Source organism: Clarias gariepinus, chromosome 26, assembly GCF_024256425.1.
Source record: "Clarias gariepinus isolate MV-2021 ecotype Netherlands chromosome 26, CGAR_prim_01v2, whole genome shotgun sequence".
NCBI lineage: Eukaryota > Metazoa > Chordata > Actinopteri > Siluriformes > Clariidae > Clarias > Clarias gariepinus.
The window spans coordinates 24,000,422-24,015,732 of NC_071125.1; the positions used below are offsets into that span (position 1 = coordinate 24,000,422).

General features: G+C 38.8%; 1 protein-coding gene across 1 annotated transcript; it reads right to left on the minus strand.

Annotated features, from left to right (window-relative positions):
- Positions 1-3,303: 3,303 nt before the first annotated feature.
- On the minus strand, positions 3,304-14,908 carry zdhhc20b (zinc finger DHHC-type palmitoyltransferase 20b). The gene is made up of 13 exons (XM_053487960.1): positions 14,791-14,908; positions 13,641-13,667; positions 13,413-13,507; positions 13,030-13,150; positions 12,860-12,929; positions 11,780-11,812; positions 11,572-11,692; positions 9,254-9,386; positions 9,043-9,169; positions 8,859-8,951; positions 4,958-5,058; positions 4,326-4,379; positions 3,304-4,241 (listed from the first exon to the last, which is right to left on the minus strand). The coding sequence occupies exons 1-12, from the start codon at positions 14,906-14,908 to the stop codon at positions 4,330-4,332; spliced, it is 1,089 nt and encodes a 362-aa protein (XP_053343935.1). The 3' UTR covers positions 3,304-4,241; positions 4,326-4,329.
- Positions 14,909-15,311: the final 403 nt, after the last annotated feature.

The following is a 15,311-nucleotide window of genomic DNA, read 5'->3' on the forward strand; positions in this document are numbered from 1 at the left end:
CTGGGTGGATTATTATTTTTTTTTTTATTTTACAAAAAAAAAAAAGTAACAAAATAAAACGACACAAATTAATCATGATATTTACTAGCATGAATGAATTTTTTTGTTCAGTAAATCACCATCATTAGGGAGCAACAAAGCTTTACTAGGCAGCAAATGAACTGAATCCATGTAATGATCTTAAATGATTAAAGTAAAAAAAAAAAAAAAACTTGTAGAATAAAAGACCAATCATGTATCTTTTAAACAGTCCAACTTCTACATCATCAGTGAATTCACTGCAGGCCTGCACCAGACTGAAGAGGCAACTAAATCTAATCAAACTGCATTGTATTGTAGACTCATAAAACACACAAAGCTCACATTATGAACAAAACAAAGCATGACCCTGAGGTTTTATTATATTTAAACAGTAGATAATTAATGACGACTCCAATCCTACAAACTTGTTTGGATCTGCTCTAGTCGTTAAATGTTTGATGTAGAAAACATCTGTTTTAGTTAATGCTATTTAAAACACAATGATGAGAGAGTTTGAGCTCGAGTTCAAATCGAATTATCAATCACTCAATCAGAGGGAATCAAGGACACCGCAGGCTCTAAACCACTAAATCACCGAGCTATGGCGGAAACCAAATGAGATGCAGAAAAAAAAAAAGAAAAAAAAAGTTGTACATGGATGCAAGTATGAGAAAAAGCAACAAAAATAAAACATTTAATATAAGGATAAATCAAACGCATTATACACTCACGAGCAGGGTTTGCAAACTCTCGCTCTCAACTGTACAACTGAACACAGTCGAAGTAAAATATAAATCTAAACCTAAATATAAACTAATTTTTCCATAAGACAAGCAGCTTATGAATATTCATAAAAACGTCAAATCTTTTAGACAAATTTTTTAATACATTGAACATTTTATTTGGTACAGAAATTATTTACACATCACTAATTAATTATTTTTTACAAGTGATCAATACTGAAGTGAATAGAATATGAAGTGTAAAATGTTTAGTGCAAACAAAGAGACAGATTGGACTAATTAAATATATATATATTTTTTATTATTTTAGAAAACTGTTGATTCGGGTTTTAATCATTTTCTGAAGCCTGAATATTAAAAACTGTAAACTCTTCACTTGTGCCATTTATAATAATAAAACTTTGTGAACTTGGGCTGTCGAATTCAGTTTATTAAAAAAAAATTGAAGATAGTTTTTGCATGTGAATGTTAATGCGTTTATGTTTTATATTTATGAAGAAACGTTAGCATTAGCATGGGATACGCTGTGTTCAGGACAAACCGCATTAAAAAAAAAAACTGTCACTTTCCTAAGTTTTGTATTCTTTAGAGCAGTTACACTACACACACACGACCTCCAGAAGTATTGGAACAGCGCGGTCTACACTGAAGACATACGGGCTTGAGATGAAAAAGTAAACACAGATCAGGATTCTTGCTTAGTTATTTGCATCTAGACGCGTCTTTAACAAAAAAATAAAAAAAATCAGAACATGGCAACCTTTTAGTTTAAAATGTCCAACAATCCACAATTAGAAGACTTTATATTTCTGCTCTCCAAGACCACACCACATGATGTCATTGTCTCAACAGCAGTGAGAGTCAGAAGATCAGAGTGGAATTCATAAAGAGCTCAAAAGGTTGAGCCACTACCCAGGTGATGTAAAAGTCAAAGTGTGGAGAAAGAAAGGATCTGCTGAAGATCCAGGACATTAGGGTGATGGGTGTCCTGGATCGTGTCATGGTTCGGGCTTCTCACTGATCATTACTACTGATGATGAAGCAGCAGAATGAATTCAGAAGGCTACAGAAACATCCTGTCTGATAATTTATAGAAAAGTGAGTCCGATCTAACATCCTCATGCAAGACAACGGGACACGACACAGGCGGTCATACCAAGGGTAAAAAGTGGAAGGGTTTTAGACTGGACAAGTCAATCAGGTGACTTTAACCCTATTGAGGAGCATCACGCCTCCTGAAGAGGAGACTGAACCGGACGATCCCCAAAACACACAACATTCAGGAGAAGCTGTGCTTCAAGCCTGGAAAAGAATGAACAGTTCGATGATGTCAGAGTTTCACCAGCTTGATGACGTTATAACAAACCAGAGATGTGCAACTTTAGGATAATCTGTTCCAGTATTTTTGCTTAAACGATGATTGTGTGTCATGCCATTAAAAGGGGTCATGTTTCTTAACACATCCAGAAGTAGATATTAGGAAAGATTATTCAAAACATTAATAAAAGATCACATTCTGATCGTCTCATGTTTAAGCAAGAAAAAATGACAAAAAAAAAAAAAAAAAGCCGGAAGGTCTTGCTGTTCCAATATTTTTGGAGGGGATTGATTTCAAACAGATGGCCTTCTGACAATTAGCTATAAAGGAAAGTGACTGATGGGTTCCTGTTGTTACTGACATCGGGACATGTACATAATTGTTTGTGTGTGTGGGTGGGTGGGGTCGGGGGGGTGGTTTCGTAGAAATTCTACGTTCAGCAACACAAGGGGCGTTAACCCCAAAATTAGGACAGACCTTTCCTCGTTTCACGTGTAAAGGAAAACACTGGATTACATTAGATTCTAATGCGTTTTGTACATAAAAAAAAAAAAGGATTCAAACTGTTAAAGTCATAACATAGAGAAAACTTTTTTCCCCACACTTGTCTCCGCTTCTTGTGACATCATCAACAGGCTTTTAATGGAATCCATGCAGAAGCAGCTGGAAAACTGGTATCCTGTTAGGAAGTGTTAAATCCTCGTGTGGGGAGTTTAGGCTCCTTCCTCTCCCCAGCAAGACAGATCATGTGACTTGGCTCAGAAAGACTCGTCTCCTAAGCGGCTTGTTGCTTCATTAACGTAAACTTTCAACGTGGCTCGGTTTAGATAAGAAAACGAATTTTGACGAAAATTGTATTTGATTTAATAAAACATGAGGCTCATTATCATGAAACATCACCGTCACTCTGCCTGATCTAAAGCTCGAATCAAGCGACTCGCCGCTACAAATGACACGTGACTCATACAATAAACACGAACAGATGAGTGTTGTGGACGTTCCACAGCAGGTCCAGCTGAAAGTTCTTTTGATTTTTTTAAATAGCTTTTTTCCCTCCTGTGTTTTTTAGGGATTTTACTCATGATAAGAACAACTGGTTTCAATCTGAGACTCGAAATCTTAAATGTAACGAGACGACATGTTCCTGTGTTGAGTAAATGTTTAACCCGATAAAAAGGCTTGTTAATGTATATTGTGATGATAATAATCAATACTACCAGAAAATATTCAATACTGTTTAATTAATTAAAATAGAAGAAAAAGTGATTATGGTGAAACGTTCCAACACTGGAGGTATCATTTCGTATATAATTAATTATAATTAATAAACAACAACAGAAACTCTTAAGAAGACGAAATAAACAACTGCATCATCAGGAGCGTCCAGTTTCGTCACTGTTTAAAAGAACGTGTGTGTGTTTTAATATTTGGTCAAAACCTTCACTGTTTTGTTACTCCTGTAATAGTGTTACGCTATCGAATAACACCGGCGTGACACAACGGCTCGTTTCTGATGAGCAAGAATTATAAAGTGTGTGTATTTCAATTTTCATTGAAATGTTCGCTAACTGAAAAGACGATGTGCAAAAATGCGATCTCCCATGACCTCAACTTCACACACATTATACCGGAAAATAATAATAATAATAAAAATAAGTACAAAACAAACCAAAACAAAATAATTGGTTGGATGCAACACAACTGACACACGTCTGCTTGATAAGTTTACCTTAAAAACAAAACAAAAAAACAAAAACCCAAAAACCCCAGCCGGAGCCGAGTGGAGCGGGGATGTTAAATGGCTGTAGCTCTTGAGATCTCTCGCCGCTTTGTAAACATCAGATCAGATACCGCCGGGGGAGATCGGACACCCCGAGCAATACTCCGGTAGTGCGCAGTTCGTTTTCTGGTAAACAACAAACGGTCGTAAATTAGGAGTCGCATTACTGCGTTACTCCAAGTTCATGAGCGAGTGTTAGGATAAAATGTGCGACTGTTGTGATAAAAAAAAAAAAAAAAAGAGGATAAGATGCGCGATCAGGATTTCTCCGCACGTTGGACGGACGCGCACGTGGACACGCGCGTTGCTGCAGAGGTGATGGAGTTGTTTAAGGCATCACATTCATTCGATGGCTGTGTTTCTCCTCCAGAGTCTCACCCTAAACGAGGACACGAGAGCATGTCAATCACGTCTCACAAACCCCGCCTCCTCGGGAGAGAACACGCCGAGAAAGGATGCTCACCTGGCTAGGACTCGGTCGGCATGGAAACTGTGACACAGTCACTGTCGCCTTCACCTGGGAAAAAAAAAAAAAAAAAAAGCATGTGCGTGTTAAATAATTCTGGCAACTGCATAAATATTGGTACCCATATTAAAAAAAATTACAATAAAAACATGATGTTAATGAAAGTTTAAACAGAAACGTATGAGGGTGGTTCACGGTGGCTCAGGGGTACGTGGTGTCGTGCCAGGCGTGTGTAAAGCCCGGGTTCGAGTCCCAGTTAATTCCCCAAAGTGGTGGCGCCAAGCCCAGATAAAATGTTTAGATTGTGTTGGGCAGGGCATCTAGTATAAAAAAAAACAAAAAACAAAACAAACACCCTGCGCCAAGCTGCGTAGAGAGAGCAGGTGAAGAGGAAACTGGACAATTACTCTTCCCTTTAAGTTCTTTCCAAGTGCCAAGTGCCAGGTTTCCTGTAATTATCTCTATAAATAAATAAGCTGAGATCGTAACAATAGTAACTAACACCTCGGGGTTTAGTTAGACTCCGGTGCTGTGATCTGGACACAACATCCCACATTTTAACTGAAAAAACACACAAACTACAAACAAACATGTTGTGCATAAAATCCAAAAACAGGCCAAGGACTCACCAGACTTTACAGCTGCAGTGACGGTGTGATCATGCTGGAGCTCGTTATTGAGCAGATGTTTCTGAGACTCACTCAGGGGACTGCACTGCTCAGCTTCAACACTGTTCAGGGAAACATGATTTTATTTTAATTTAGAGAACTGGACAAAACCCTAAACTGGATTATTCACATGCATTGAGTACAGTCGGCTTAACGATCCCAAAAAAAAAAAAAAAAAAAAGTTATGACTGGGGAAAGTAACTACAGTTAAAAAAAACAAACACAAGCTGGGTCTAAACGTTGTGCGAGATGGAAATCAGCTTCAATAAACAGCTTCACTCGCTCAAAGAAATGACTGTGTGTAGTAAATACGAAACTATTTAAAGAACTCTTGTAAAGTGAACGCAGTACCGAGAGCCACAGCCTGGAGCTAATAAACAAATTTACTCATTTTATAACCTGGAGTCTTCCGTTCAAGAACAGGATTTCGCAATTGTATTGAAATCAGGTCTGAGTCTAATAAGAAGAAGAAATCGTACAACACAGGAGGTCTTTAAATTGACTTTAATTGCTTTAAATTTGTTTCAATTCGCTGCTTATAACCAAGACTTTATTTTATCCTCAACCTCTTATTAAGAGACGTGAAACATCAACATCTACTTAGAAAAAGGTTTGGGTTCAATTAGAACAAAAGACTCGTGGTTACACGGGAAAACGAAAAAAAAAAAAAAACTACAGCGTTAACAACATTCACATGATCTAGACCGTGAGAAAGATTGCTTTAAATAGGCAAAGATTCCAGTTCTGATCTAGAATATCTACTGTAGACGTCAGAAACTAACTTTAATCTAAACTTTAATAGAATCTAAACTGGGCAGGAGAATGTTTAATAAAAACACTGTCTGATCCGATATGAACGAGACGGGGTTGTAAACCTTTGTGCCGTTCCCTCTCCTCTCCTCTAATAATTACGTTCCACTTGAAACACTCTGGAAACGTAGTGTTTTCCTCTGCGCTACCCTGCATTTCGGACGTGTATTTACCCCGACTGTGGCTATGTTTATTAGTTCTGATTTAAGAGATGTTCAGCCTGAAAACTGAACTTTTCTATGAAACTTATCTGACGGTGTGCTTGTGCGGCTCCTGCGGCTAAACTCTACTGGTCTCGTATTATAAGTGATTCCGCTAAAGCCTCCTTTGCAGTACAGTATTCTTAAAGAAATTACATTGAATCATAAAGTGAAGGAGACGCAATTAAAACTTCCTGTTTTAAAAAATATATATTTATGTACAGTCTGTGGAAAAAAATTAGAAAAGCGCCTCAGTGTTGTCCGGTAAAGGCAGCGTGAGAACAAAAGCACGTGCAGACGTGCGTGCATTTACAGACGAGCACAGGGACGAGAAATCATTGTTTTCCAGGAGGACTCTGTGTTCTACTTTTTCCTCTAATAAGTGTCCACGTGCTTTCCAAGACAATAATAAGCTCAATACTTTTCCAGTGTAGGATAATCTGTTTAAAAGGTAAATATATTAGCCATGTAAAACACTCTCTATATTCTCCCCATGTTTGTAAAAAAAAAAAAAAAAAAAAAAGAGAAAGTTTAGCTTCCGTTCCTAAAATAAACGAGAACAAGCCTCCCCGTCTGTCTTTACTTTCATGCGCTCTGATTGGCTCACGTTTCACAAATGCAGTAAAGGATCTAACCAATCAGAGACGAGACTGAATCCTTGAAACTAATCGTAACGAAGTAGGCGGGTTTTACCAGAAACGATGAGGCGTCGAACTGAAAAATCCAAATTTGGGAAAAACAAATAAAAACGTCGTCTTCTTGTTACATTTCCAGCAGATTAAAAAAGTGACAGTGAGCCAAACCGCACATGCTGTGTAATGCTCTGAGCACGTCTAAACACACGTCTTATCAGATCAGCGTCCGGGTAAACAATTACGTTGGAATCTTTACTCTGCTTTTAATTTGGGCTTCAATAAACACCACACACACAAAACACAGCCTGTTGTTTGTGTGTAACGACCCGTGTGTGTGTGTGTGTGTGTGTGTGTGTGTGTCTCTGAACCGTCAAAGATGCTTGACAATGTGATGGAGTAGAGTCTTTAAAAATATGACACGGCACAGACAAAATATTAGACACGTCCAGCGTCAGGGTTTGCCCGGAAGCTAATGCACGTGGTGGATTCCGCGAGTGACATGACAGACCCGCGAGTGATGTGGCGCCTCGTAAGCGAGTCCAGCAACCGCCCTCATCCCGTTTTTTTTTTTTGCGACCATGATCTCATCACTTTGTACGATTAGACAGACGCTTTCACAGAGATATTCAGGCCTGAAGAAAGTTCCAGACTCCCTGGATAAAACAATGACCCTATTCAAGAGAAAGTTCTGTGGAACTGGAAAAATACACATGAGAAACACGGCCTCTGGGGACTTGGGGTAAGAACAGGAACCTTACGCATCATATGTGAAGTTCAATTGCACCGAGGCAGTGTGTTCAGGATCATCATTAAGTCTGAGCTTGGGCTTTTAGGAACTGGAGACATGAAGATGGCAGAGACACTTCCTGCAGGAAAAAAAACAAACAAAAACAAACAAAAAAAACCCACACATGCCGTCCTCAGGTCTGAACTTCAAATGTGTCAAAATCCTCGTGAGATCAGCATAAGAGACAGGACGAGCTTTGACCCGAGACTGCTCTTATGTTGTAATGGTCCAGTTGAACAGGTTCCCCACTAGGACAAACGTCGACTCGTTTACAGCCGAGTTTAAGTTCCATGCTGGTGTTTGTACAGTTCTTGGAACACCGTGATCATCCCTTTAGTGCTCCAAGCCTGCGTGTGATCTAAGCACGTGTTAACCATGAACAGGAGGGACATCCAGGCAGAGCTCTTACTCTCCCTCTCATATTGTGGAGAAGCAGATGGTCCACGGATGAGACAAGAGAACAGGGCCAGGGTGTGAAGATGGTGCACAATTCGCCCTCTGCTGGTGTTCGCAGGGATAACGTGGGCCAAAGGAAATTTGAAAAACAAAGGAGAGACGGAAGAACGTCACCTCCACGCATCATGTTCGAGCTCCAGGAAAATTTAATCTCCAGAAAATACAAACTTTTCCAACTGATTTTCTATGGTGCAGAAATGCACTACAGCATGGACTGTGATTTTAACTAATCAATTGTACGAGTTTTATTCATCATGCTGCATCAAACAGTTTTTAATAAAATTACTTTTAAGAGACATATTGTGATGTGATATTTTGATTAGGTCCTCAGTGCCTCAATAATCTATGGACTTCCATAGATTAAATCAAATTAAAGAAAACTAAAAGAGTGATAGCAATACCCTCATCTCGTTTGATTTCCCGATTCCCAAGTCTGACCTTCAGGATCTGATTTTGTCCCAAATCCGATTGTCTTTTAACTGACAGCATACGCAAACATTTTTGTAACTTTTCGAAAAAACAAAACCATGTTTATAATAAACCAGGGATTAATAACTTCTTTAAAACTGCTTTCGTCATGTTGATGAGTGCGTTATTAAATATGCACTTAAATAGTCAAATTCTTTTCACTATAACTAAAAAAAATAAAATCTGGCACTGCAGGCCACGCCCACAACTGAGAAGACGCTTAGTGCCTGGTGCAAGTGGCTCATTAAGGTTGTTTTAAAGATGTTAAAGTATTTACAGTGGTTGGAGAGCATGAGATGTTAGACGGATGTTTTTATTTGAATAAAAATCAGGGCCGGAGCTAAACAAACCAAATAAATAAAGCAATTGTTCGAAAGTCAATTTACCATCAAAAAAAGTACATTTTCCATCCAAGAGATTGCATGTATATTATGTAAAAATGTTTAAAATGTTAGATTTTGTGTAACAGTGCCACCGAGTGGTGGAAATGTGAAACTGCACCTCACCTCTGGCTCAGATGGTCAGGATGTACGACGACAGTCGGCTGCTCCGGATCAGTGACGACCAGCCGCGTGGGAAACGTGAGCCCGTCCCCCTGACTACACAGGAACAAAAAAAATTTATTAGATCCATAATCAATTCTGAAAGAAGAAATTCCCTGCCAGTGAGTGAGCGAGAGTGTGTGTTCACCTGGTGAACACCGGCAGCAGCCAGAACCGTTTCTGGTCTCCAAACACCTGAGCGATGTTCTTGCTGAAGCCCAAAGAGAACCCATGCTTATCCGGTCCGTTCCTGAAGACAGGCGCTCGAAACGCCTCTGAGGAAAAGAGAAGATGGGTCATGTTTCAACACACAACCGTGCAAAAATAAACGGGGACGTAGGGAGATCCGAGAGCTTTACCTATCGTGGATCTGTTCTTTCCTACGAGCCACAGGTGATAAGTGAAAAGTGAGAGGATGCTGATGCAGAACATAGCGGCCACGAAAAAGAGGAACAGCACGTGGAATTTGGCGTGAGAGTCGGGCAGCTCACTCTGAATAGAGAGAGAGAGAAAAAGAGTTTGTGAGATGGGATCAGCATCGACAAGAATGAAACACACGAATCACAGAGCGGCGTGATGTCCACTAACAACAAATAAATAAATAAGGAGATGCAATAAACAAGCACATCAATAATGAAAAGACAATAATGGTGGAAATAAATGTAAACAAGGGCGTGCACATGTTCATTATCATCATGGATAAAACATATATATATATAAAAAAAAAAAACTAGGAAATCTTTTTTTAAAAGTTTATTTTAAAGCCCCCAAACGATTCAAAAACAGGACTAAAAAGAGTTCTAAGAACACGGCCATGAATAGAGAACGGAACAAAAACATTCTCTGAGAGCGACTTCTCCCAAAAAACCAAGAACAGGCTGGTGATGAACATTGCGTTTACCAGCGTGATGGAGCTCCTCACCATGAGGCAGAAGTGATCACTAAGTGTCTCCGGGAACAAAACATGGACATTTTGGGTCCATGTCCAGGAAACTCCACAGACCTTAAACTAATTGAGAACTTGTTGCTGATCCTCAAGAGGCGGAAGGAAAAACAAAAACCCACAAAAACTCCAAGTACTGATGATGTAAGAATGGGCTGCGCCATCAGTCAGGGTGTGGCCCAGAAGTTGATTGACAGCATTTCAGGGTGAATTACTGAGGTCTTGACAAGAAGAAGAAGAATATTGACTCTCTATAAATTTAATGTAAATGTCAATAAAAGCCTGTGACTCTTATGAAATACTTGTAATTATACTTCAGTTTACCAGCGTAACATCTGACACAAAAGATCTAAAAACACTAAAGCAGCAGACTTAGTGAAAATTAATATGTGTCATTCTCAAAACTTTCTGAAAGAAGCCACCTGTGGGTTTAAGTAACATTTTAGGGTTAAAAAGAAATAAAAAAAATAAACGAATGAATAAATAATAAAGAAGCAAAGATGTAGAAAAACTTAGTTTTAGAAAGAAAATATTAAAGTTGACAGGACCACAAGATTAATCATGCAACCCTAACAGATAGCACGCACTCAGACAAGCAGACATTTTTATATATATATTTTTAAGTAAGTGATATGTGATGAAATGGTATTTTATTTATATAATTGGATTTTCCATGCTGGCGCAAACACACTACTCAACAATCGGCGCTAACGCCGGTGATTACCTTCGGACAATTCTCTGCCGATTTCCTCCGACAAAGCTTCGTGCAAACAGAGACAGAGTGTTAGACAGGAAGACAGGAGGAAAGGACGAGAGCACAAGACAGAGTTACAGCACGGACACGTCACCATCTCACGCCCACGTCACGATACGAATTATAGAGGTTTCAAAAGGGTAAATAAATAAATAAAAACTACAAACACAAAATAACTAAGAAATACTTATTAAAATAAATAAGTAAATAAATTGCTGTGCCTCTTCATGGGACAAAAAAAAAAACTTAAAATAAAAACAAGTAACAATTTAATCTATAAATATAATTAACATCAGCTGGATTCTTCTGAAAAGGCTCACGTGTTTATGACTCATTTTTATCATTTATCTGTTCAGGAAGCAGCTGTTTCACACTTTAACTCTGCGATGTGGAGATGCAAACGTCTAGACACGCAAAAACAAACTGTTTACCACTGGCCAATGTACAGGAGAGCAGCGTTGTCAGACCAGCCGTTAACATCCACTCTGGAGAAAACCAGGAGTGACGGCGTGTGTACGTGACTAAACTCACTGTGGCTGATCGCTCGGCGTTCTGAGGTCAGACTGAGAGGATGTTCAGAGATGCTTGTGCTGCGTTGAGACATTTAACTTACACACAACACGCAGAACAACGTTTTATCAGCTGTTTCTTTAAAGTGCTTCCTCACAAACAAACTTATCTAATCCATTATATGGACGCTTCATTGCAGCCCTAATATCAATAAACTTAATATTAAAATGTTTTATTATATCAATACACTAAGTTTTTACATAATTTTTTTGTAGATATTAAATTTTAATTAGCAGTTTATTTATTTTATTTTTAAAATAAAAACACATCCAGACACACACACACTAAAGACCGGTGCAGAGGTGCTTGACTGGGTAAAGAGAGTGAGAGAGAGAGAGAGAGAGAGAGAGAGAGAGAGAGAGAGAGAGAGAGAGAGAGTGTTAGAGCACCCTGGTTGCATTATTACTCACTGTCCAGAACTTGATGAAGTACTGCAGCACGGTGGCAGCGATGAAGAGGCAGTAGAGCAGCGAGTAGGCCAGGAACAGGATGAAGAACTTGTAATTGGAGAAACCCACGCAGTTGTTAACCCTGTCAGAGAAAAGAGGAAACTCCAGCATTGAGAAATAAAGATTACGGCAAGAGACCTGCTTTTGTAACAAGGGAGTTCTCACTCACCACGGGCAGTGATGGTCCATCTTCAACACGCACCTGGTACACAGAACACACAGTACTTTAATATCACATATTACAATATTAGCAATTAAAAAAAAAAAAAAAAAACCCTGCTTGGTCATTTCAGCCAGTCAAAGGACCCTTAGGCGAACTAAACTCTTCTTCATCCTGTTACACAATACAGCATCCTGTTTCGAGAATACAAACCCATGCAAATATTCAAAAACATTTACAGTATTTGAAATGATTTCATGCAAATTTTAAGCGAAACAAATTATCAACTTTACAAACAATCAAGTTACGAACGGACCGCGGTTCTACGAACATTTGCAGATGCGAACAAATCGCTGAATTAAACAAAAAATAGACATTGCAGTGCACCAAATACCGATATTTACAATTATGTACAATGTGCAGTGTGTAAGTGTGTAATGTTTCAGTGTGTAAGTAAACGTAAAAAAAATTCTCAAGTCTGGTATATTGTGTGTGTGTGTTGTGTGTGTGCGGGAGAAATTAGTTGGCCTAAGTGGTTTCAATGAATTAGTCTAGATTGATAAAAATGTCTCTCCTGTATATCTGTCCTGATGGTGAATAATCCTAATTTCGTAAAATTCTCGACAAAACAGAGCTGTTTTCCACTGTATTGGACTGTGAACTCTAAGACAAAATGGCGTCCGGGATTCCCCTCGCGATTTAAAGGCACAGAGACGACACTGGTTATATTTGATGTATGAGATTCATTTCCAAGACTTAATTTGAAGAACTTTTTTGAGGTTTTACGAACTGCTCCGGGAAGTTCGGGACTACCTTTAGTGACGTTAGTATTGTGACTATCGTAAGTGAATAACAATTGGAGTAATATAACCTGCGAATAACTCGAACTCAACCACACAAATCATCTTTATTAACTGTCAAACCATGATTAACACCAGAGTTGATTCTTTTCCTGTAAGAACTGAAAAAAAAACCCAATGTCCGATATAGAGTATAATACTCTAACACTAGAATATTATATGTCTATGTCTGCTATTTTTCTATTTTCTAAGACCCCGAGCCGTCTGCATGGGCGTGGCTTAAACTCACATGTCGCATGCAGAGCAGTGGTGGCACCGGTCCGGTTTGATCACCTGGCAGCGGTCGCAGTAACGGATGGCTAAACAGAGGGATTATTATTATTATTTTATTTTTTATTATTATGTCTTTTGGTTCGATTTTGATCGGATTGTTCATGATTGTGACGGCGATTCTCTCACCTCCAGCGCCGGTGCGCGTGTACAGCGGTAGATCACTCGCGACTCGCTTTAGGATCTCCTGCTGCGTCTCAGGACGTTCTTCTTTTTCATAAAGCTCCTTCTCGGCTTTAGGTAAACAGAACTGACACACACACACACACACACACACACTTTAATGCTACACAGTTTTAGAAAATAGTTGGAATATGTCTAAGAATAAATTGGATTAGTCTGAACGACTGGGGCCTGACAAAATGTCGTCTGTGATTAATGTGATTCTGTCTGTAATTAACAGAAATCGGAAAAGGATTTGATTTCTCAAAACGTGAGTAAGAACAGACTCTCTTTAAATCTTGTATTTTCAGGTTTTCATAGGAAATCAGTGTTTTTATTCCTCTGTTTACCTCTTTGGTTGGATTCGTTGGTCTCGTGAAGATGGTCTTGCAGTACGACCAGACGAACAGGATGAAGGAGAGGTGAAAAACAATCAGGTAGATAACTGTAGGGAGAAAAGAACAAAAAAAAAACAAAATGAGGAGTCGGAAACTCGGATCAGCACAAACACAGAAACAAGAAGAAATCCAATACGTCTCATTTTAATTTGTGAATCGAATGAGTCAAACGTTTCTTACCTTTTTCTCCAAAACTCGGCACCGTGACTGCGGAGAAGAGAAAATTATTTCACAATTATTTTACAAATCTTTTACGCAAGACTCAAATCTGGCATTTTTTCAGCTCAATAAATACTGAATGAACTCGTCACGCGTGTGTACAGTAGACGCGTGTGTATTCCTGCAGTAACCGAGGTGGCTGATCTGATCACGTAATCGATAGGCAGCGATACATTAAAATACAGATATACATCACTGATAACACACACACACACACACACACACATCAGAACGATTCACCTTCATTAGTTGAATCATCAACCTTTTCATCATAATGAGGGTTTTATTTGTGAAACCACTACTTAAAGAATATTGCTTAAGAACTACACAGCTGGGGCGATATATAAAAATAAAAATAAATGTTTAAGATGTGTATCATAACACAAGTCTGCGTTTTTATATACTTAAACAAAAAAAAAGGTATTTCATTAAACAGAATTGTATATCCTTTGACATGGTTATGAGGTGTGTTTAGTGTTTATTAGGAGGAAAAGATAAAGTGTGATGATGGAAATCTACCTGGCAACAGGTGAGCGCTTTAAACCTCTGTATTCTGTTATATAACACACACTGTATAAGGTTTCAGTCAGAATTTTACAGATTATTTTGTGTATTAACAGGTTGTACAATTTAAACTCCCTCCTCTTAACCGTTTGATAACTAGTTAGTTAGTTATTTAGTTAGTGAGTTAATTAGCCAGTTAGCTTCCATGTCTCTGGCTGTGATGAGAACTGCGCATGTGCAGACACCTTTTAACGCAATCTCACGAATCGAGAATCAACTCTGAGTGAAAATATCAGTTTAATAAGAATAATCCTGATTTTATTCCGTGTTGTTTGTGTTCTTGTTGTTCTTATTGATGATGATGATGATTAAGATTGAGATTTAAGGACAGTTTACACATTAGAGACCCGCGTTTCATTCTAACATCACTGTTTAGTTTAAAGAGAAATAAATGCAGAGCGTGATTTTTGTATCTGAGCTCTCTCTCTCTCTCTGTGTGTGTGTGTGTGTGTATGAGAGCAGACACTTCCTGCCTTCCTTTCCTTCCCGAACACTTCGGCTATTTTTTGACAGAAACACAGCAGTTTGATGAAAACTTCATACTCACACACACACAGCTCGACCACGTAGGCGTAATACGACCAGCACACGACCAAAGCGATAAATATAACCGGTATCCAAGCCAGACCCCGCTGGCAGCATCTGAGGACGTGTGACGGCGCCATCTTTAATCTCCACTCTGAAGAGGAGCGAGTCGCGCGCGAGGAGTCGGATCTTTGAGCCGAATCAATACGGAGCCGACACACTGAACCGAGTCGCAGCTGACAGGACAGGAGGGCGCTGATTGATCAGATGGAGGTGACGTCATTAGGGGGTGACGTCACACAATCCAAGAAGGAGGAGACGTTCTTACTTAATAATAATCAAACATTCTAAATACGTAATTCTTATTTATCTATTGTTAAAATGTCTTTACGTATTATTTGTTAAGTTTGCTACACTCAATATCCTCTATTAAATTTTAAAGATAATTGTATAATTTCATCGTTTCACACCTGAATTTTGCCTGTTATATCTTCTTTATTCCTTCAACTTGATTAGGATTGTAATTCTTACATGCTTAATATA